The sequence below is a fragment of the Ooceraea biroi genome, chromosome 9, assembly GCF_003672135.1.
Source record: "Ooceraea biroi isolate clonal line C1 chromosome 9, Obir_v5.4, whole genome shotgun sequence".
NCBI classification, from domain to species: Eukaryota; Metazoa; Arthropoda; class Insecta; order Hymenoptera; family Formicidae; genus Ooceraea; species Ooceraea biroi.
Window position 1 is genome coordinate 1,184,540 of NC_039514.1, and position 23,130 is coordinate 1,207,669.

The 23,130-nt window shown below is 41.8% G+C and overlaps 3 protein-coding genes across 11 annotated transcripts; 2 read left to right on the plus strand and 1 right to left on the minus strand.

The window, feature by feature from the left end:
- Nucleotides 1-147: 147 nt before the first annotated feature.
- LOC105276220 (dnaJ homolog subfamily B member 6) lies at nucleotides 148-6,817 on the plus strand. Of its 9 annotated transcripts, none has more exons than XM_011333672.2 (8): nucleotides 1,909-2,161; nucleotides 2,234-2,546; nucleotides 3,174-3,277; nucleotides 3,459-3,568; nucleotides 4,749-4,925; nucleotides 5,006-5,267; nucleotides 5,362-5,451; nucleotides 5,800-6,817. In XM_011333672.2, exons 3-8 carry the CDS (start codon nucleotides 3,213-3,215, stop codon nucleotides 5,969-5,971), a joined length of 876 nt encoding a protein of 291 aa, XP_011331974.1. In that variant the 5' UTR covers nucleotides 1,909-2,161; nucleotides 2,234-2,546; nucleotides 3,174-3,212; the 3' UTR covers nucleotides 5,972-6,817. The 9 variants fall into 9 exon arrangements, with proteins under 9 accessions (XP_011331973.1, XP_019886176.1, XP_011331976.1 ...); XM_011333673.2 differs by having other exon boundaries at nucleotides 2,234-2,521; XM_011333671.3 differs by lacking the exons at nucleotides 1,909-2,161; nucleotides 2,234-2,546 and adding an exon at nucleotides 148-342.
- Nucleotides 6,818-6,936: 119 nt separating this feature from the next.
- LOC105276222 (acyl-CoA-binding protein) lies at nucleotides 6,937-8,558 on the minus strand. Its single transcript, XM_011333679.3, has 3 exons — nucleotides 8,253-8,558; nucleotides 7,422-7,536; nucleotides 6,937-7,340 (listed from the first exon to the last, which is right to left on the minus strand). The coding sequence occupies exons 1-3, from the start codon at nucleotides 8,265-8,267 to the stop codon at nucleotides 7,201-7,203; spliced, it is 270 nt and encodes an 89-aa protein (XP_011331981.1). The 5' UTR covers nucleotides 8,268-8,558; the 3' UTR covers nucleotides 6,937-7,200.
- A 623-nt stretch (nucleotides 8,559-9,181) lies between these two features.
- On the plus strand, nucleotides 9,182-22,731 carry LOC105276223 (E3 ubiquitin-protein ligase UBR5). The gene is made up of 37 exons (XM_011333681.3): nucleotides 9,182-9,455; nucleotides 10,353-10,553; nucleotides 10,650-10,971; nucleotides 11,084-11,292; nucleotides 11,389-11,555; nucleotides 11,617-11,816; nucleotides 11,906-12,174; nucleotides 12,237-12,391; nucleotides 12,499-12,768; nucleotides 12,869-12,982; nucleotides 13,075-13,256; nucleotides 13,322-13,439; nucleotides 13,591-13,745; nucleotides 13,826-14,111; nucleotides 14,226-14,360; nucleotides 14,485-14,652; nucleotides 14,740-14,872; nucleotides 14,999-15,221; nucleotides 15,310-15,548; nucleotides 15,611-15,735; nucleotides 15,859-16,091; nucleotides 16,209-16,375; nucleotides 16,547-16,875; nucleotides 16,992-17,400; nucleotides 17,671-18,019; nucleotides 18,099-18,438; nucleotides 18,698-18,933; nucleotides 19,092-19,613; nucleotides 19,716-19,889; nucleotides 19,969-20,337; nucleotides 20,448-20,633; nucleotides 20,722-20,844; nucleotides 20,921-21,130; nucleotides 21,223-21,581; nucleotides 21,681-21,887; nucleotides 22,022-22,400; nucleotides 22,519-22,731. Exons 1-37 carry the CDS (start codon nucleotides 9,394-9,396, stop codon nucleotides 22,729-22,731), a joined length of 8,538 nt encoding a protein of 2,845 aa, XP_011331983.1. The 5' UTR covers nucleotides 9,182-9,393.
- Nucleotides 22,732-23,130: the final 399 nt, after the last annotated feature.

Sequence of the window (23,130 nt, forward strand, 5' to 3'; positions counted from 1 at the left end):
ATTATTCATTTAAAAAGATCATCATTTGTTAGCTTTTAGCGCTTTTAGTCATATTTGGTCATGGTGCACGAACATCTAGATAGGACACGTTCGATGCAATGTGCCTAACTTCAGACGGAGGAATATATATGACATCTGGGAGAATCGAGACGACGTCCACATTGGATATCGCGTATTGTTTGAGGCAACTTCACGGTATTGTCGCGTTTCTCTACTTTTGTCCGCGAGCGTGTACCTGTACTTTCCTTCGGACCGTCGGACGGTTTACGCTTTTTTGACTGTAAAACCTATCGAGAAGTGCGACTGCTGTGTAACGTGCTACGAAAACAGGAACCATTCGCGGTGAGTCTCGAGGATAACTTGTAACGGAGAGTGCAGTGCGATTGTGAGATCGACCGTTGCGCTGTTACGCGTTCCTGCCCGTTTTCTGGCTTTGCCAAAATCTTTGCATTTTCACGCGACCGTGCTAGGAACAGCGTGCGCTTTCCAGGAAGAGCGTCATTTCGCGCGGACGCACTCCACGCGAGGTAAGGTTAAGCTTACGTCCAGGTACGTACGCCTCGCGCTACACCAGAGTATCGTCGAGTTGATCGGCGCACGGGGACAAACACATTGTCCTCAGTCAACGTTCAAGAAGAACATTCGTATCGGCTACATTCCAGGTGAACGCAGATACGTGTTTGAGTGAAGTTCCATCTCGCCAGTGTTAAGGTTATCGCAGATTCATGAGCAGTGTTATCGAAGGGATCCTCTATTGCAGTAATCGTCATTTGTTACTCGACGTTTCGCCGATACTGCTCGGTAACGTTACCGCCGCTGACAGTAACGATATTTTATCAAACCTTATCGGACACGGTAACTGATTACGACTATGTGAAACTAGACTGTTTTCTCGCGCGGCGAAACTACTCTTGTATCAGCGTACTACGAAAGCCGCACGCTGCGGCTTCAAGTGAATTTTGTGTCCTAAGCCTCAGTAATTTTCCGCTGAAAATGTAGCACAGATTAATATTGGAGATATAGGTCATTATCGTCAGATTCTTGTTTTGTAACGAGAAGACATTTTCTCACGAAGGTGAGAGAACAATCGACCGTTGCCCGACTGTGATACCGTATTTTTATTATTCAGAGTAATACTAATTTTTTAAACGACAAATTGCTTAAACTGATGTTCCGGAATATCGCACTGATCTTCATGCAGTAGGCCTGATTTGTTCGTACTTATTAGATCGGAACTCATTACGTTGCACTACATTTGAAGGAAAGTGAAAGTAAATACGTACTTTCTTTTCTTCTCTAATAATAATTTCCATTTGTTTTAGATACGTTATATATAATTTAGAGAGAAATTAAAGCTACATTTCTCTTGAGTGAAATTAAGTTAATTTCCAACTGTTGATTTTCAAAGGAATGGCGTATGAAGGCACTGCGAGTAGTCAGTTTTTTCAGTTAGTTTTTCATTATCGTTCACTATATATATATATTACGTACATATACATATACAGTAGACAAATACGTGATGTTTGTATTTTATGCTCGGAACTAGGACAATACGCGGAAAAATACGCGCGAGCGAGGACACGCTTTCGCGACGTCGCGCGAAATCCTTTTCCTTCGATATGTCGTTCTCTGGCCAAATATGTAAGACTGACGTCACGCTTCCCTGTAAGAGTATAAGGACGCCCACCAGAATCGCGCTTCCCTGTCATTTGTCCTCCTCGCAAATGCGAGGAACATAGACCCTCCTTCGGATTGACAAGTACATATATTTGCGAGCGCGCGCGTTTTCTCACCTGATAATCAGTAAGTTTGATCGATCAGGAAGCTTGTTCACTCACACATTCATTCACTCATTCACTCAATAAGCGTGAATCTAAATGCAAAGTGCAAAATTCGATCGATTTTTAGGCAAGCGCCACGAGGAGGTCCTCGAACTCTGAAGGAAACCTGCGAAGCCTCAATTGTGCAGCAATTCTCTATTAATAACAATGAATAACTGGGAATGCGATCGTACATCGAGATAAAATGAAATTCGCGGGCGTTACATGGCGGAGCATTACGTAGTCGCTGGCCACGAGGCACCCACGTCGCGATGATCAGCAGCGACGATCGCTCAAAGCCAAGGGCTTCACCTGAGGGGACACGGCGCGCGTAGGCAGCCGTAGGTAGACGAAAATCAAATCCAAAATGTTAGCGTGAGTCAGCTCGGGCGGCAAGCTTTAACTGTTTCTAGGTAAAAAGCGACTTTCCGCCTGGCCGTGCTCTTTCGATTACTCGCCGAAAGGAAAGGGTGCGCGCGTTATATAGTCTTCCGTCTGGCGCGGGTCCAGTCGTCGAAGGCAAAAGTAGTATCAGCGATCAGTCAAAGTTGGTGCGTCGGTGGCGTGGACTTTGAGAAAATCGCACGGCTGCGCGATGCACGCGCCCGCGTTCCCTCGCCTGGTCTCCTCGGTGCTCTCCCAGTTTACGAGTCGCAACCGGCAGACAGACAACAACCAGGAAGCGACCAACAGCCACCGACGTACGTCGATACGCGAAGACCGGTGGTGGGTAGCGGTAGTGCGACTCGGTATCGTAATTGACCTCCACCTCCATGTTTCAAACTATTTTCGATGGTCTTGGCTAACTTTAGCGATTCCGCGTTGTGGCGGCCGGTTTGCGCCGCGAGTTTACGCGTTCACGCGGTCCTTCTTCATCCTCGGGGATTCCGAGCGTCATACGAGCGCGCTGCTTGCTAGCAACACCTTGTGTACCGCACGTACCCATACATACACACACTTTTGCTGATATTGTTACCATCAGGAATTGATACGGCGCCTGATAGTGATAGTACACGTGTGCCTTTTCTGTGATCGATACGTTTAAATAATTAATGATACGCATGCGGGAGACACAAGCGTTCATGCCGCATCACGACAATACCGCGGAGAAAGATCTAAGGAAAGCTGGAAAAGTTGCCGCATCACAGGGTCCTCCTCGAGCGTTTGCTCGAGGTGGCATGACGGTATTTCATAACGTTGAGCTGCGATCGCACGTCTCTTGGTAACGTTGCATTACGTTACGTCGCATTACGACACTAACGTACCGATTCGTCGGCTGATTAATAATCGTCTCGCTCCCGCATAATAAATGGGGATACTAATAAGGATACTCGTCTCTGTTGTGTTCGACAGGTGGTTTCCTAAGCCCTCCACGATCCACACTCGCAAACAATGGTCGATTACTACAAAGTGCTCGAGGTACAGCGAACCGCTAGCAGCGCTGATATCAAAAAGGCGTAAGTTCAATCCGTTCGTTAAAGTTTATTTACGTCGCGCACGGCAATGACATAAATGCGTATTGCGAATGTCTAATATGAATCTTACGAAACGCCCGCAGCCGCTACCGAGATCGCGCGTCCGTTTTTAATAAGCTCCTACGCCAGCGCAATATCCGCTAACGCATAATTCGTTCTGTAGGTATAGAAAGTTGGCATTGAAATGGCATCCGGACAAGAATCCAGACAATTTGGAAGAAGCGAACAGAAGATTCAAGGAGCTCTCGGAAGCTTACGAGGTCCTGAGCGATGGTAAGTGAGCGCGTAACGATTATTCCGAGCAACGATCACGATTTCTGATCGAGGACGCATCACTTTTTTTTATTCTTGTACCAGCGAGAAGCGATTTTTCAAAGTAAGAAAGACGCAACACACTTGATACTCTGGAACACGCGCTGTATCCGACTTGATGATTCAATTCCACAAATTGCATACCAATTCAGAATTCTAGGATCGAACTGTAGCAATTGTAGTTGTCGTGAAATTCGAAAGACCGGGCGCCGAGCGAGAAGTATATGATCTGATACGTGTATGAGAGAGAGAGAGAGAAGATCGGGACGATATGGAAAATCTTTCCAGATGTGAAGAGACGCACTTACGATCAGCACTTGTATCAGAAGGCGGCGTCAAGGCCCGGCCGTGGATTCACCTTCCGGAGTTTCTTTGATTCTCCCTTCCAACGATACTTCGGTACCGCTTGAAAGCAAAATACGATTTGCAGAGTGATCAAAGCATTGTGTTTATAGTTTCCTTTTCTTCTTTTAATTGCCTCAGTGCTGCCACGGGATACTTCTTGAGCGTCTCTTCTCCGCTTCCTCCAGAAAATTTTGACGATTCCCTCCTAGGCGAGGCCGGCTAAAATTCACAATCAAAATTGACAACTTTGAGTTGCGCTTTGAGTTATCCAGGCACGGCTATCCATAAAAAAATCGCGCGAGTGTGCTCTGTAATCCATAATCATTATAAATATCTTGTAAATATCGTCAATTAATACGGTTATACCTTCGCAGTATCACTCATTCTCCTCGTCTCTTTGAAGAGAAGGCAGCCACATAAAATTTTCAAGTTTTCCCCGACATAGTGTCACGCCGAATAACCACACGTTACAGTTAACCATGCCTGCATTCTACTGTCAGCGTGTTCTAACAACCAGCGAATAACTCGAGAAACGTTAGATTTTGATGAAAAATTCAACTCGTTAATAGTATTAAGCTAAACGACATAGTCACAAACACTGGGAAGCAACACACGATAAATCATTAAACAAGCTCTCCACGAGATTTTTCTCATGTTGTATTCTAATTTACCAGTCAATTACTGTAATGACTAACCTCTGACAAGCCTCGCTTATTGAATTTTGGTTGGAGGAACAAATCTGCCGATTCCAGAACGGAGAATCGATAGGAGTGCTAATCGAACGCTAAATTTTCAGAGAAGAAGAGGCGCGTTTACGATCAGTATGGCAAGGAAGGTCTTCAAATGCCCGGCGGGAAACGCCGTCACGGAGACGATTTCGATCCACACTTTGCCAGCACGTTCGTCTTCAGAGATCCCGAGGAGGTATTCAGGGAATTTTTCGAAGGATCGCCGTTCGAGGATCTGCTCGCCGGTAAGAGACACGAAGATGAAAAGTCTTGCGGAATTGCACAAGAAAAAATGGACACGCCAAGGTGTCGTTGATTTGTGCAGGTTTTCATGGTGGCGGTTCCCGAAGAGGTACTACGGGAAGACATGGTCACTCGGCTAATAACAGTTTGAGTACTTCCTTCTTCGGGCCCTTTGGATTCGGATTTCGCCTGCCGTTCGATCTTATGGACAATGCCGGCGCCACGGGGAACTTCACCTCTTTCAACACCTTTACCAGCTTCGATGGTGCAAGTGGTGGTAGCGCTATGAAGCGTACCAGTACCTCCACTCGTTTCATCGACGGGAAAAAGATTACGACGAAAAAGTGAGTCTTGACGCAACGTGTATTTAATGCAAAATTGAACTGGATCATACGCGTACACACGTTTTAATTCGTTTTTCTCGTGTGTCTTTTACAGGGTCTTCGAAAATGGGAAAGAAACGATAATGTCTTACGAAAACGACGTACTGAAATCAAAGACGGTGAACGGCGTGCCACAATCAATAACGTACAGTTAAAACACATCTCATTCGCTCGATCTCTCCTTGGCAATTGAGAAATTCCTGTCGTCACAATTCGAACACCTGCTGAAATGAGTACTTGGTTATCCTCGCGTTGGTATCTCCCGAGACACACCAGTTCCTCTCTTCTCTCGCAGTCGTTTCCTGTCGTTTCGTCGTGAATTTAACATCAACGTTCTTAAACGCCGGAATTGACAATCGATAACAGTGAGATAGGCTCAATAAGGCCCGAGTGATCGGAGCGTAAATAATTGGAATTTACATAAAGCAAGAGCGAACATCGCCTCGTACGAGATTTGATCCTCCGTCATCTCGTTTGTTTATGTGTGTGTTAGGTCCGACGAAGCATCAACGAGTCGTCTTCAAGTTCGTGAGAACGCCAACGATAACACGATGGGTAGCCACAGCTCGAGCGCGACCGGCAGTGACTATCTAAAAGCTAGCAGAATAAAGACGCGTCACCATCCGCACACGAGCAAGAAGCACGATAGAAGTAAGAGGAAATGAATTGCTTCGCTCTTGTCATGTTCCTTACGTGTCCAAATCATCGACGAGTGCGCGTTATATGCGACAGATACGACAGATGAGGACTTGATTCAGATAAATTTTCATTTTATTGTCACTATATATACTACTCGATGTTGTTTAATGAATATCCGAAGAGCGAAACAGCATTATTTCTTGCGGCTGTACGTACCGATTTGCTGATTAGAGGAAGAGAGTAATGTCCTACTGTCCAACAACTATTCGACTGGCTTTCACATATCTACGCGATTCGGTTAATAAAATTCATTGCAAAAGACAACAGCATTCGTCAGCTATTCGTTTGTTCCGAGAGCGAAGCGGCGCGCTATCCACTATCAGTTGAATCATTTAAGTTTTGTAAAAAAGGGAGGAAGAAAACGAGCAATTGGAGTCTAGTTAGATAGACTTGTGATAGCGTATCGCTTGTGCCACTATTGACAGGTGTAACGTCTGCTTCGCCTCCACCTTTAGACAACAACCGATCGCTAACTTAATTCTCAGTTAAACGTTTATCGCTAGGTTACAGAGCTGACGTAAATCTAAATGATTTGTCAGAGTAATAAAAAAATGCCTTATGCATCTCTCGCATCTCGGTTAATGATAGTGTAATTTATTTTCGTCGCTGCGTACTTTTTACTGTCGTTGGCTATAGCGTTATTTACTGATCTAAGTTTTAGCTAAGTACGCCGTTACACGGAGAGATACGCCGGAATCGGAACAGTGTTAGAGGAGCTGTCTTTAATCGTATGTTTCCTTCTCGATTAGTTACTTATGTGTATATAATGATAAGAAAAGAAAATGTTATAGAAATACATTATTAATATACACTAATCTCGCGAGTCAGCACAAAACCCATTCCCGGCGTGGGATCGCTCAAGCGTTGGAGTCCGCAGATTGGATTGTAGTTTCAGGGAGGAGATTCATTGCAACCAACTGTTTATTTTTTTATTCTCGTGTCATTTTTATTATTTTCAGTAATAAACGAGTGAATAGAAAATTCGCAAAGCTGCAAAAGTGAAAAAAACGCGTCCTATGTCGTTGCTCGCGAAAAAAAAAAATTAGAACTGCATTGCATGCACGGTGTACGGTCGCCGAGGCCTGTGCTTGGTGTTTTCGGTGCTTCCTGCTAAGCACGTAAAGTTTTAACGTGCGAATGATCAAGCGACAGATCACACGCGAATGTTTATGCGTACGCGAGACGAATAGATGAACTACTTTTTCCCGATCGAGGCAATTAACGCCTCCGCTTTAGCGATATATTGCTCTTTCGCCGTATCTTGTGCCATGCCCTTTTTACCGTTCCAAGCGTCCCACTTCGCTTTCCCTTTGAAATCCAACATACCCGGCCTCTCTGAAAAAGAAAAGTTCAAAGGGCTCGTTGATATTGTAACTATGATGACGTAAAGGAGCTTTATACGGAAGAGCTGCGCACCTGTGTTGCAATCACCGACGATGGATTGCTTGTACAATGCGTACAATTCAAGTAAATCTTCATCTGATGGCTGCGAAGCCAATTCTTTCACCGCTGCAGCCGCATTGTTGAATCTCTAAGGGAAGAAACGACGTTTTTACAATGCGATATATAAAGGAACAGTTTCTCGCACTATTCGGTAAGGAATTATTAATTATAAATAATTACAATGTAATTTATTAAACATGAAAAGGCAAAGTGTACGATTTAAATAACTAATCTAGCATTTAATTAATATTTAAACAATTAAAAGTAATCGTTTAAAAATAACATAAGTTGATTAAAAAAAATAGAAAACAATCGATCCGCTTGATTGTCGGCGAATCGACGCTTCAAGCGTATAATCCGGGCTAACTTTATCTAACCTATCCTGTATGTAAAACTTGACACTTGCACAAAATGTCAGTGCATACTGCAACCTAGTAAATTTCCCTGTCCTCGCTATCAATTTATCATCGTGACGTGCGAATTTTTTTTCGGGATTAATAAAGTTATTTGTGGACCGGCATAACCAAGCAAGCGCATCACGCTTTCATACACCGCTTTCCTGACCGTTTCAAAAATGATGATCGATCCTATTGTTTTGTGTAACCGATCGTGGCGACGTGGGAGCACTTAAAAATCAGCGCTTACGTCACTAATCCCACTTCAAACAATCTTTTCTTATTAGTGGACTAATGAGTGGACGCATCGAGAGTGAGAACGCAAATTCCGTAATGTAATCTGTCCCGTTCACTTGCATATTTTTGCATACAATCGTGACTTCATTAACCAAGCTCGATAATTTCTTACTTCGTCCAGCGACATGATAAAAGGTGCTCGTCTCCACACGAATCACGCAGCGATGATCCTGAGAAAAATCGTGCGAGAGGTTATGATGCTCGTGTAAACGAATGCGGCGATAAAAAGTGACTACGTGGCCGCGTACGTGGCGTACGTGGTCCTCCCTTTTCAGTTCAGCTTAAAGCACGGATTAATTTTTAACTCGATCATTATATTGACCTTTGGAGCGATAAAAATCGCTGATAAATCGTTCGATACTTCTGCTACAAGCTTTGTAACAACGGTACACGTATAAAAACGTATTTAATATTATATTTCAGCAGTGCGTAACGGATTAACGTCGTTAAATCAGTTTGAGATAATTGACAGAATAACAAAATCAAACGCGCGTAAAATGTTATGCGTCTCTCGTTTGTTAAATCTTAATGCTATTCCCCGCTTAATCTTTCGAGAGTACAGCAACTCGAAAGCGTAACGATAAAAAATTGAAGTTTATTATTCCAAATGTGAAATGCAATAACTTGGAAAATTTATTTACGAAGAGGCTGCGTTATTAAAGAATATTGTGTCAAAAATGCAAAACTGTTTTTTTTATTAAATCAGATGTATTGCATGAATTGAAAAGATTTCTGGTAATCAGTCTATTCGAATGAGTTATCTATTCCGATTAAATCATTTTCGGAAAACTCGTTTCATTATTTGAATCGTCTTGACCGTTTGTCGAACCCTTTGGCCGTACTCATATAATACGATATTGGGAGCTGCTACAATTTATTCACTCATCCAATAAGACGCCGTTATTTAATTCACGTGAAGTATGCAACATAAAGGATTTGGAGCCTTCACACAAGGGAAAATATAAGCAGTAAGCTGACCAATCATGATCGAGATAGCTATCAGGCTCTCGATTATGATTGGTCGATTTACTTACTGCGAGTTGACATCTTTAAAGTGGTTGAGCGCTGAAAGAAGCTTGATGCATTCACGAACTCACTAGAATGGTATGCCATCGGCCATGTCGTATTTGAGAACACGAGGTCTCGATGTTTCATCGAAAACATGGCGGAATGTCGTTCTGCTGTGGTGTAGCGAAATTTTGTGTACAGTAAAAGGACGATTCGAGTGGAGGCACATGTGATTCGAGAGCATTATGACATCGATTCACTTCGTTGTACATCCTTTGCCGGGGACAGATGACCAACTTAATGACAGGTGAGTGATATTCCTCCGATTTTGCTTTCCCATTAGCGTATTCAGTATGTACGCTCTCCGCTGCATTCCTCATTTGTTTTAATGTGTTCCTCTCACGTTACGACATGTTACGACGTGTCGCGGTCCCTTCGTCATACCGATCCCTCACGTTTCATCACGTATCTGTGCACGTACGCGTGACGAACATACGTTGCTTTTCGCTTCATTTGCGAAACGGTACGACATTTTAATGGCAACCTATAAACACTACGTTAAGTAATTGCAATTATGTTGATGCATGCACACGTCGAAATAAAACTTCGGCTGTTAAGCTTGAACATTGCACTAGCTTTTGCCGCAAGTTATTTTTCTAACTGAAATAAAATAAAGAATGTTTAACAATACAGCGAGGATAAAAAATCAATTTTTACAGTAATATTATAATTTGTGTGCGATATGTAGTAGCTCAGAGGTATAATTTTGTGTAAAGTCTAGCAACACGCACCTGCATAATTAGTATCTCTGTCTCTCTTCCTTTTGTGCTTTTTTCTCTCCCTTTTTCATCCAATATATATGTTCTTTTTTATTATTCTTATGCCCTATTTCTTTCTTTCTCTGGAACTGTCATATTATTGAGATCTAATTGTTAAGGATTTTTTTGAAGAATCTCAGTTCATCGAACTTGTGAGATTCCTTATTCTCACTGTGAACTAAATTCGATTTTCTAATATTACATACTTTTAAAGTTTACTGTACTTTTTCAGATATTTATTTTATTAGTTTTACAAACATTTTTCTATCATGCTGGTAAATTCTTCGTACAAGTTATGACGCAAAGATATATGGCTCTCTAGTTTTGTCCAGTTTTAAAGAATGTTTATGTACTAGAAGTAATATTAATATTGTATTGTATTTTAGGTTGAGAGAAGTAGCAGACAAAATAAATAGATATGGATTTGTAACACCACCAGCTTTCAATGGTCTCAAGGTATCGATAAGACGTGTCGTTGTAGGACCAACACACATTGCTCTTCTCACAGACGACAATAGAGTTTGCAGAGTTGCATTTACAGTACTATCCGATAGATTGGATTTGAGTAAAAATGAACCTAATAGAAAGTGAGTACATATATACATGAAATGTATTTTGCTTGTGGCGGAATAACTGAAATCAAGAAAGAAAAATATATACATGTACATCTTTCTTCATCGCAGCACGAGTAAAAATCATGTTGGAAATTCGAGTTCCGCACCGAATGGGAATGGAAGTAGCGGCAGTGGCGGTAGAACGGGAATGTCACGTTCGCGTGCACGAATCATGCGTAACAGCGCTGCGATTCGTGGCGGTAGCAGCGGTGGAGGAAGTGGTAGCAGCGGCCGCATAGGGCCACCAGGAGTGATCATGGGAGCCGGAAGCGGCAGTAGTTCGCGTCCTATCGCATCTGTACCGGCACCCTTTGTGCCAGAAGATCTGATATCTCAGGCTCAAGTGGTATTGCAAGGGAAAAGTCGTAATCTGATCATCAGAGAGCTACAGGTTTATAAGCGTTACTGTTATAAGCGATATGAGAACAGAATGCGTCTTTTTCGTGTGATAGCTCAAGTGAGAGAAAGAGATACTTTGACGAAATAATTATATATTGTTGCAGCGTACAAATTTAGACGTAAACTTAGCAGTAAACAATCTTTTGTCGCGGGAAGATGAGGAAGGCGACGACGCGGAAGACGCAGCAGATAGTTATGTTCCAGAAGATCTTATATCATTATTAGATGGTGGCTTTAGCAATGAGCATTCCGTTATAATCGATGCTGACTCTATGTTCTCTGAAGATATGTTTGGGTACACTGGAATAAGGCAGTAATTAACTTTTGAGATAATTCAACAATAAACTTATCAACTTCTTATCTTAATGTGCATGCATTTCTCATTAACGTGATTAAAAAATAATTTTAGCCGTGGAAGTTCTTCGCGCCGTTTAGGAAACGATCGAGAAGGCGAACGTTCATCTCACGAGCGGGATAGAGATCGTGACAGTTTCAGTAGGTGGCGAGATCGTCAATATTACGGACCGCGTCGTTGGCTGGAAACCGCTCTCAAAGATTCGTGGGAGAAGGATTCCGGTATGGAAATTCGTGAAAAATTAGGTTTTATTCATTGTAAGTTTTTATTCGGACATTCCAGATAACAAGAAGAAGGAGCTAGCCTCGCAGAGCCCGCTGTGGATATCTGAAGAGTTGGAATGGTGGCATGACCGTAGCAGCGATCCGGTACCTCGCTTTGTACAGATCGTATCGCTCTATAGTGAGCTGATTGCCGTTTCTACGACCGGACAGTTGTACCAATGGAAATGGACGGAATCAGAACCGTACAAGAATGCGGAGGTACTTACGAATTGGACGTTGCACTTTTATGTACCTGCTGCATATCTTAATATGGAGAGGAGTATACAATTTCCAAAATTTTTTTATAGAATCCGAACGTGCACCATCCAAAAACCATTCCTCTGGCATTGGCAACGGAGAAGATAGTTAACATATCTGCCACGGCAATTCGATGCTCCGTCAGTACGGAGGGTGGAAAAGTAGCGACTTGGCTTGACGAACTTTTGGGTCACGTTGCTTCTCGTCTCGAGCATCCGGCGCAAGCCTTCACCGAATTCACTCTGGATAAAATAGCATCGCTTCATACATGCGCGTTATATACTGTCGCAAGACTCGAAAGTGGAACCTTGTATTGGTGGTAAGTTGGTTTTTGACACCGTGTGTAATAGAGTAGGATAATGAATATCTCGATCTTTTTAGGGGAGTTTTGCCATTTGCACAGCGCAAGAAACTATGGGAAAAGTACAAAGCTAAATCACGCAAGCACAGGCCATCCACTGTGTTGTCGAGCGATATCAGTTATGGAACACATGTATGCATGAAAAATAGTCCAGTTTATCAGCCGGGTGCTATCGGTAAGTTTCCTATAATTTTATTTATGCCCAAATTCACTCAGATATAGCACTGTATATAAACGTGTAACGTATTACATGCTAATATTTCTCGACGTAAAATTTTTAAGGATTTACAATTGCCAACGGTGTACCGAAAGTGGGGCAACTGCTTTCGGCCGCGTGGAATGTGGACGCCACTTGTAGATTCAAGATATTACCTGCTGGTGCACATGTAACTAATACTAATACCGACAAGCGGGAATCTAACGGAAATGGAAGTGCAGGAGTAGTAAATAAACCAAACCATAAAGAAACCGCCGATAGGCTTGATATGCCTCCACCGCCATCACCAGCTTCGAGCACTTGCAGCGATACTGGCAGCATTACAACGAGCCACAGTAAGATGCTAATTGCTTAAAAACAAATATATTATTAATGTGAATTTAAATGCACAAAAAAACCGTTTACAAAAAATAATTTATCATAATGTAATTTTAGAACGCCAGAAACGTATGGCGCCTCGAAGCGAAGGGGAACCCGAAAGGAAAGACGAGGAAGATTGGCAATTGAAAGATGTCGTTTTCGTTGAGGATGTCAAGACTGTGCCTATTGGTATGATTTACGCTTATTAATAAAAAAAACTTTAAAGATTAGAGTGTCACATAAGACGCAGAATAATGTATTTCATTATTTAATGTCAACAGGAAAAGTTATAAAAGTCGACGGTTGCTACGTAGCAGTGAAATTCTTTTCAAAGGATTCGAAAGAGAAAGAAAAGGAAATTAAAGAAAAAGACTTCAATACATCCGACTTGAAAGATCTTACGGCAGAAGAACCAGTGAAATTGTTAGCAGACTGTAGACTTTTACGTAAAGACGAGCTACAGGTAATAATTATGTTTATTTATCACGTGGATCAACATTAACATTAATATCATTTGCATATCTATAGGTAATTAAGTCATCATTAAATCCACGAGCTCCGGATTGCTTCCAAAGAACACCTAGAAGGGTCAACGTAGTGGAAGGTTCAAATGACAGTCTATTAACTATAGCCACTGACGGGCAAGGTAAATACTTTCGAGATTCATATACGTATGATATAATTTTTGTAATGTATATAATTGACATAAAATGGAATATTTAGTATGTTTCATTTTCTTCAAATAAAAAAAGTATTGATGAGCAATTATTTTAATCACTGAATAAATATACTTGCAGGCATTCACGCTATATTGAAAAATGGAAATAAATTGAGTTACGTTGTATATAATTTGAGCACTGGAAGATATGTCCAAGACTGTTACATACCGTCTGATATTTCGTCATTTTTGGGACTACAACCTCAAAATATTAATCTTACGAGCGCAGGAGAGGTACAGTACATGGATAATGACATTTACAACTGCAATTAATGCGTGTAAAATCGTTAATAAATTGATCGATTATATTTCAGAATATCGAGTGCTCTATGATATTGCGCGACGGTAACAATACAATTTATCCAATCGCAAAAGACTGCGCTGATGCCATACGCGACCCAAATTGGTTGGACCTAGTTCCAGTAAATTGTATCGGTGCAGCAACTATTCCTATTCCCAGCTGTTCTAATTCAACCAACTTAAAGAATCAAGTTGCAGTTATCGCACTAGCATTCGACAATCTTCTGCTAATGCCGCGTATATTGCGATGCGATTACGAGAGCGTGAAGCAAGTGTTTTGTAATTTGGAACAAGATTTAAGTAAGTATCGATTAAAAATGTAACTTGATTTTCTTGTTTCTTATTAATGTCCATTGCGTTAAATAAATTTTACGAGAATATACACGATGTAACACGTATCGTTCCCTCTTGTAGAAAGTAATCTAACATATTCAAACGCAAATTCGCAAATCCAAATGATACTGAAAGAACGCTGTGATGGCAACCGAAACATTCTTCACGCTTGTGTCAATATGTGTTCACCGACTTCCAACAAAGAAACTGAACAAGGTATTTAGTGCCAATAATCTTAATCTAAACGGAGAAGGTTGGCCAAGAGTCTTACATAAAATTTTCATTTCGATGATTAACTTCCATGTTATATTAACGTTTCATGTTTTTAATCCGTTTACAGTTATTGAACGCGAACTAGTATCTAATACAGTGGATGGTACTTCGGCACCTATCGAAGAGCCAATCCCGACCTTAAGTTGGCCTCCTGAGGCGTTTGACAACACATCGGGAGAAGAGGATAGTTTGTTAAGTATAGGCGCTGCCAGTATATCCATGATGAATAAGTCTGGTGAGCGATATCTCCATCGTAATTGCGCTACTGATACATATCTAAAAGTTGTATTCATAAAATAAACGTGTCTGTTATGTAATTTAGGTGTTGGAGCTGCGTCTAATAACACGTACATTGTAGATTCTGTTGAAAGACGACATAATGCTCTACTTATATTGAAGTACATGTGTGAAAGTAATATTTTAGCACCGCATCTGAGAGAACTGCTGACGGCAAAGTATGTATTCAATTTTCAGATATATCCCGAAACAAGGACCGATACATTTGACTAATATATTTAGAGCCTTTAGAGAATTAACGATTTTTCTTATATTAATATTTCACGTTTTTGTCATGTTAAAAGGGATGCTCAAGGCCAAACACCACTCATGCTCGCCGTGTCTGTACGCGCGTACCACGCAGCCATTATTTTATTAGATACTATACAAAAAGTGGGCAGAGATGTGAAAGACACCTCAGCCATGATACTGCCAGCCGATGCCAGCCCAGATCTATCTCCGCTGTTTGTCACGTGTTGCAACGATACATGTAGTTTTACGTGGACCGGAGCCGAACATATTAATCAAGTATTAAATAGATTCTTTGGAAAAATTTACATACAGGAATTACATTACGTAAGAGACTTCAGTAAAATGATTTCTCTTTTGCTTCAAGGACATTTTCGAGTGCAGAACTTGTGGCTTAACGGGATCTTTATGCTGTTGCACCGAGTGCGCTCGCGTTTGTCACCGAGGCCACGACTGCAAGCTCAAGAAAACTTCTCCCACGGCGTATTGCGATTGTTGGGAGAAATGCAAGTGCCGTGCACTTATTGCCGGTCATCAAACTACGAGATACGATTTGCTGTGCCGCCTAGTAAATAGTACTGATCTTGCCACGAAAATTAACTCGCGGTAAGTACACGTTGGCGTGTGTTGATTCATTCCGGATATCATTATTCGTATATCTTGTTTAGAGGGGAAAGCATTTTGTTATTCTTGGTGCAAACGGTCGGGAGGCAACTAGTTGAACAACGTCAATTTCGATCAGCACCTAGGCAACGATCAACTTCGGCAAGTCGTAAAGCACCCACCTCAGAAGGTACGTTCTTCATGATCTTAGATTATATGCACATTTATAACAATTTTAATAATTATTGTAATAAAATCGAAAGACGTAGAATATATTACACATCTCGATTAAACGGAATTTTTTGTTTTACAGGTTTGTGTGCAGATTCAGACATGCCAGATCATGATTTGGAACCTCCTCGATTTAGTCGCAAAGCTCTTGAACGATTATTAAACGATTGGCCAGCTGTTCAATGCATGATTATGTCAGGTGTTTCCGAAAACGGTATCGAACAATTGGGCGATCAAGGACAGTTATGTCGACAGAGCGGTACCGCGTTACTAGACAAATTTACGCATTCCTTGCTTGTTAAGTGTAGTGCCGAAGTAAGTGGAATAATGTACAACAAAACTGAGTAATAGCATATAGAACATAAAAACGCACATAGAATATTTTCTCTCCTATGTAAAAGAAACTGTTAACGAGGTTTGTAACATTGACAGATGCTCGATACATTGCTCACCACTTTGATAAGGGAACTGCAAGATGAGACTGTACCTGGACGACAGGAAGAAGCGAACAATGTCGCGCGTCGATTCGTAAGATCCGTGGCACGCATATTCGTTATTTTCACCATAGAAATGGCACCGAACACGACAAAAAGACGAAGGTAAAAGTTTCATGTATCTGGCGTTTTTAATTCACATTTTGTTTTCGTGTATTTGTAGAAGAATAAAGAATATTTTATTATCAGTGATAATTATACGTTTCTAAATTATTTTAAAATTGTGTAATCGATTGATGCCGTTACATAACATTGAAAACAATTTTTCGGTTACAGTACAAGTCAAGCTTCGCAGCCCTTGATGAAATGTCGCAAAGTTTTTCAAGCGTTAATCAAACTAGCTGTAGAAGAATTATGCGAAACTGCAGATTCATTAATAGCACCAGTGAGATTAGGTGTGGCACGTCCAACCGCACCGTTTACGCTAACGAGCTCTGCCCTTGAGGTGATCAATGGTTCAGAGGAATTATTTTCTATAGAGCCTCTAATACCTCACAGCGGCAGTTCGCAGACGTTGGACGCAACATTACAAACGCAGGGAAATAATAATATTACGATTTCAAGAGGAGACGTTTCTGCCGTGGATGAGGCAGAGGGTGGAGAAGGTATACAGAAAAATACGGAATTTTTAGTAGCTGAACAAATTTTTCTTAACACGCGAGAAGCGTTACGATATGTCATGTTTTCAACTATACGAAAAGATTATTAATCGTTTATGCAGAAGTACCTATGGACATAGATGGTGATATTAGTGAACACGATGAATCGGGTGTTTCTGGAACTGTTGGTGGTCAACCGCTCGGCGAAGTTGATTCGAATGTCGGCGGTGTTGGCGAGGAACAGGTTGGAGATGGTGAATCCGACACCGAATTAGATCTCTTAGCGGAGGCAGAAACTGAATCTGACTCGGACGACAATCACAGCAATCAGGATGCAGCGTCCGCGCAACGTAGCGTGCAAACTGGAGCGACCGCTGGTTCCGATGGTGGAATGGGATCTATACTGTTATTCCCTGAGGACGAGTCTGGAGACTCGAGCCAACAGGAGGATGATGAGAGCGAAGCGGGAGAGACGGACGAGCAAGATAATGAGGAGTTCCAAATCGGTGACGAACAGTTAGAGCGCAGAAGGTACATTGTTTCTGATTTCTCTCGATCACAATTATTATTTTATTGAATTCTTTTTGTCTTTTTTTATGTTACGAGAATAGTCGGAATTTAAATTGAAATTTTTGGTTGTGCTAAATAAAGAAATTCCACTTTATATTGAAATCATTCTCAATAATATAATACAAGACGATAAAATTCACGCATGAGTTATTCAAACGAAAGGATATTCCATATGCGCAGATGTCAAGATGTACGATATTTGGAATTGCAATCGTTTACATGTTATTTCAGTGGGTCATCCGGCCACTTGCATCGTAACAATCTCGCGCCTGTATACATGCAATGGGCCATACGCAATCGTGAATCCAGTACACGTACAACGGGACTACGAGTAACAGGTGGAAGCAATCTGGTTTTCATCGATCCCGCGTCCTTGAGACGAACCACTGCCACATCGGCCGTTGCAACCGCGCAAGAACCTATAACCATGGGGACCACTGCTAGTTGCCTGGCGCGAGCGTTTGGGATTGTTATTCGACAAATCGCCGATCTGTTGGTCATGATGCAAGACTACAAGAATCTCGCGCCCACTTTGCCACGAGTGATGGAAATCAATTTCCAAGACGCTCTAAGTTTACAGGTATGTCTCAACTCAGGTTGGTCCGTCCGATCTTCGCGCTTCTACAGGACAGGGAGTAACGTAGTTGTTTCTATTGCAGTCATATTTGGAAGCACACTTGAAGCCTACTTGGGATTGGTTACTTACGGTGATGGACGCCACGGAGGCGCAGTTAAGATTCGGAGTATCTCTGACGCATAGCGCAGATCCAACTCACCCCGAGCATCCTCTCAATAACGCTCCATCGTTGTCCAGCGGTAATTTTAGCGGTCTATTAAACACAGCTGCTCTTTCGCTGACTCTCCAAGGAAACACAGGTCGGAATCCTCGAAGTGGTATCGCTACGAGCTCGAATATCTCCACTCCTCAAGCTTCAACACGACTCACCGTTGGTTTTGCAGGCGTAGGCGAGCCTCCGAGAAGCAGTAGGGAACGCGAAGGTTCGTCAGACAATTTTTCATATTATAAACTCTTATTTTTGTATCCGTGTCTCTTTATATCCTGAATTTGCTATTCGGTTCAGCTATTGTTATTCCATTAACTTACTAATTTTCAATTTCTCTGATTGTATCAAATGAGCCAAAAGTTTGTGACAAATTTCCATTATAAAAATACGCTAGTTTGTTACGTGCAAATTTTCAGGACAATTATAATTGAATTCTCGGCAATTAGAGAAAGTAACGTTACAATATGTTTCAGGTGGCGACGCACATTCGGCACGACGGGAATTTTTGTCATATTGTCTGTCTTTAATGCGCGCCCATAACAGCGAGCACAGGGATAGCTTACCAGTTCTGGACGTTTCCGCTTTGAAGCACGTGGCTTACGTATTTGATGCACTTGTATATTACATGCGTTCTCTTTCGGAACCATTCGCTTCGAGAGGCGAGGCTCAAAAGGAATCCGCCAGTTATTCTGGTGGATGGAACGATCAGGTATGTAAAATTCGGTTACTTTATACATACATGTGGTCTGTGTTTGAATATTTCAGTTTTCTGTAGATACAATTCGTACAAAGCAGGTATAATTTTACTGAATTTATAGATTCGAACGACGTTGGTTTCAATTCTTGATATGCAAATCTTATTTTTAGGATGAGAATGACAATGATGAAGGTGAGGAGTACAATTCACCCGCGCCAACTGCCATGGAAACTGATTCCGTGGATTACCCGGATTTACTTCAAGTACCTATGTGCGGGTCTGGAACTCACAGCAATTCAACGCCGAAAGGCAGGAAACATCCTTTCCTGCAAAGATCAGATTCCACTTTGTGCCTTGGTTGCCCGCCTCTAGATCCATTTGACACCGTAATGAGTGAGGCGTTACCGTTAGCTGATCAGCCACATTTATTGCAGCCACACTCAAGGCGCGAAGATCTGTTTGGCATCCCGAGACAGCCAACTTGTTCCAATGCAGGTGGATCTAGCCAAAATCCATTGGAAGGTTTGCCAACGAGATTAGGACTTTCTGCACGAGGGACCGACAATCAAAACGGCTTGGCGACTCCGACATTTAGTCAAGTTGTACAAGGACCACTCTGTAATCCTAATTTAGAATCAAGGAGAAGTTCGGTCTCAGTTGGGGAACTCGGTTCGAATTCTATCAAATACATGGTAATAATTCCTTTATAATCATATATCATAGCTTTTGGTCGTGCTAATATCTTACAAGCGATTAAGATATTATTATACAAATCATTAATTTATGTATTTCAGGATAAAGTTAAGTCGTCCAATCACGCTAGTGAAGGACACTCGTCTCTTGTGGCAGAACAAATTGATAGAGCGCCGATTATAGTATCTACTCAGAGTGACGTAGCAGCGAGCACCAAAGGCAAAGATGTATGCAAAAATAATAGGAGCGTGATAGTTAGAGCCGGAACTGTATCGGTAAGCCTCGTGGTTATAGATATATCATTCGATATCGATATCGAAATACTTAATCCATCTCTCAATCCATTTTTCTTAGGAATCAAACACGAACAAGACTGGTGCACCCGAGATATTGGTCGTTCCAACTGTCGAGAGCCAAAATGTGTCTGAGGAAGTTGATCCAGCCGCCTCGAGCCAGGAAATATCAGCTCACGAAACTGTCGAAACGAGCCCCGTAGAATCCGCTAGAGCGGTATCGTCGATCGGAACAAATATCTCGCATAATATTTTATTAGGACGATGGAGATTATCGTTGGATTTATTCGGGAGAGTTTTTATGGAGGATGTTGGTTTAGAAGCTGGATCCGTGGTTTCCGAGTTGGGAGGATTTCCCGTAAAAGAAGCCAAATTTCGTAGGGATATGGAAAAGCTTAGGAATTCACAGCAAAAGGACATCACTATTAAGGTATAACGCGTGACTCGTGAAATAACAATTTACCTGAGAAGATACAGTATGTTAAACGTTTAAAATGTAATTCAAATGTAAATTGTACATGCTCAATTATCATCCCACAGGTGGAACGTGACAGAACGCAGTTATTAGTGCAGACAATGAAAGAGTTAAACACGCAATACAACATTTACAATAGAAGAGCTTCAAACACTCCACCTTTGGCGGTGAGCCGAGTCAAAGTTTTTTTCAAGGATGAACCTGGCGAGGGCGCCGGTGTTACTCGAAGCTTTTATACCGCGATTGCCGAAGTACGTGAGGGCTATGAAAGAAAATAAAAATAGCAAAAGAGTTAATCCAATTTGAGAACGTGCCCGCTAATTATCCGCATTTTTTAAGGCTCTGCTCGCGAATGAGAAACTTCCGAACCTTGAAGCGGCGCAGGTGGGATCCAAGTACACGCAGTACAACGTTCTGCAGAAACTGAAAAGCAGAGATCGCGACCGTGATCTCAGGCGACAAGTATGTCACGTTCAATCAATGAATTCATTCGATTCTTTTTATTGTCACATGATACATTGTTACTGTTCCATTTCAGAATACACGCTCTTCCGGAAAATGTCGGGAGACACGTCGAGCTTTGTCCTTCGATGCGCGATCCTTCCACCCGTCAAGCGCGATCGAAGTAAACAATAGCTCTGCGCCTGGTAGCTCGTCGTCCAGTACTCATCCCTTGCCGATTAATCACCCTAGCAACGATCACTTGACCGTGCATCAGCAACAACTCGGCGACAGATTGTATCCCAAGGTTTGACGTCACGCTAAACATTTCCGAAATTTAGTCTTAAAAAAATAAGATATGTTTTGATTTTACATCTCATACAATTATTATAAAAACAGGTACATGCTCTACGACCGGCGTTGGCTGAAAAGATAACTGGTATGCTGCTGGAGTTGTCGCCCGCCCAATTGTTGATGCTACTGGCTTCAGACGAGGCTCTTCGACAGAAAGTAGAGGAAGCGTTCGAGCTGATTCATAGTCATACTCAAGATTTGGCTAGCGAAGCACTGCTCGATCTTGATGTGTTCAGCTTGACCGAACGATGCGCGGCGAATAAGAAGAAAATGGAGAACAGCATTTTAGATGACACGGAGGACAACTCTCCGCTCTTTTACTCTCCTGGAAAACGCGGTTTTTACACGCCAAGACAAGGCAGAGGCAGCTATGAACGACTGAATGCATTCAGGAATGTGGGCAGGTGAGTTCGGAGTGTTTAATTCTACCGTCACGTGTCTCCATGACGTATGCAGGCTATTAAAAGCAATAATTAAAACGAAAATCCGCTTACTGCTTTCAGACTTGTAGGACTGTGCCTCTTACAAAACGAGCTGTGTCCGCTATTTTTGAACCGCCATGTAATTAAATATATTCTAGGAAGGCCTATACGTTTCCACGATCTTGCATTTTTCGATTCTGTCATTTATGAAAGCTTACGGCAATTGGTCATCGATGCCGAGACGAAAGACAGTAACAGTTTATTCTCCGCCTTGGATCTTACGTTTAGGTACAATTCAAATGGATTATTTTATCTTCTTTCTTGTTTAATGGTTTCGTAAAAGATTCTATTCAGACATATGCATAAAAGGGAAAGACAATCTAAACTAACAAATTAATTTTAAGTGTTATTTCGTATTTTAGTATTGATCTCTGTCCCGAAGAAGGAGGCGGCTCCATCGAGCTTATACCTAACGGCCGTGATGTGGAAGTAACCGCGAGCAACGTGTACGATTACGTACGCAAATATGCAGAAGTTCGTATGATCAAGGTACAGGAGAAAGCTCTGCACGCTATGCGGGATGGAGTTTTCGACGTCCTCCCCGATGGTGCACTCGATGGTTTAACTTCCGAGGACTTGAGACTACTCTTGAACGGAGTCGGCGACATCAACGTGTCTGTCTTGATATCATACACATCATTCAATGATGAATCTGGTGAATCGACGGAAAGATTAGTTAAATTCAAACGTTGGCTTTGGTCGATCGTCGAGAAAATGTCACACGTGGAGAGGCAAGACTTGGTAAGAAATCCTCGACTACGTCTAGTTGAGAACCCGCAAATACGAATTAACGATCCTCCAGATTGACCTAATTCGCAGTTGATTTGTTTGAATAAACACTTATTGGCGCTTATCGCAGGTGTACTTCTGGACCGGATCTCCTGCATTACCAGCCAGTGAAGATGGTTTTCAACCGATGCCAACCGTGACGATTCGACCGGCGGACGATGTGCATCTACCAACTGCAAACACGTGTATTTCCCGATTATACGTTCCACTGTACAGCTCGCGTCACGTCTTGCGACACAAGCTACTTCTCGCTATCAAATCAAAGAACTTTGGATTTGTATGAACTTAATCTTGTGACTATGGTTGCAACATATAAAATGGCAGAGTCACATTATTGATAACGATACAAGACCGAGGTTATATATGTTGTTAATTTCCCCACCATCCTATATAGAAACAAAAGATTTTTAACATTTATAAATTTATAAGGTGTAATTATGGATTATGATTTTTCTTGTTCCAGAAAGCGGTCTTCACTAGTATAAGGCTTTATGTTATATAAAGTGTCATATTTAGTCTTTATAGCGAGCGAATAAAATTTTCTCTAAAATCACTTTGGCGAGACATTATTTAACCCTAACTGTATTTTGTCATCATGTGATGCATAAGGATCCAGTCGAACGATAAGCTTAATAAATAATGGTCTATTTAATTTTTCCTACGCGATTTTCATTACATTTTT

Coding starts and splice junctions, on each gene's coding strand:
- LOC105276220 (XM_011333671.3), top strand. CDS start 3,213: ATGGTCGATTACTACAAAGTGCTCGAGGTACAGCGAACCGCTAGCAGC. Junction 3,569..4,748: donor TTACGAGGTCCTGAGCGATG/GTAAGTGAGCGC, acceptor CTAAATTTTCAG/AGAAGAAGAGGCGCGTTTAC. Junction 5,452..5,799: donor GGCGTGCCACAATCAATAAC/GTACAGTTAAAA, acceptor TGTGTGTGTTAG/GTCCGACGAAGCATCAACGA.
- LOC105276222 (XM_011333679.3), bottom strand. Junction 7,341..7,421: donor CGTCGGTGATTGCAACACAG/GTGCGCAGCTCT, acceptor TTTCTTTTTCAG/AGAGGCCGGGTATGTTGGAT.
- LOC105276223 (XM_011333681.3), top strand. CDS start 9,394: ATGACATCGATTCACTTCGTTGTACATCCTTTGCCGGGGACAGATGAC. Junction 16,876..16,991: donor TGAGGCAGAGGGTGGAGAAG/GTATACAGAAAA, acceptor TCGTTTATGCAG/AAGTACCTATGGACATAGAT. Junction 21,888..22,021: donor GCCTTGGATCTTACGTTTAG/GTACAATTCAAA, acceptor TTCGTATTTTAG/TATTGATCTCTGTCCCGAAG.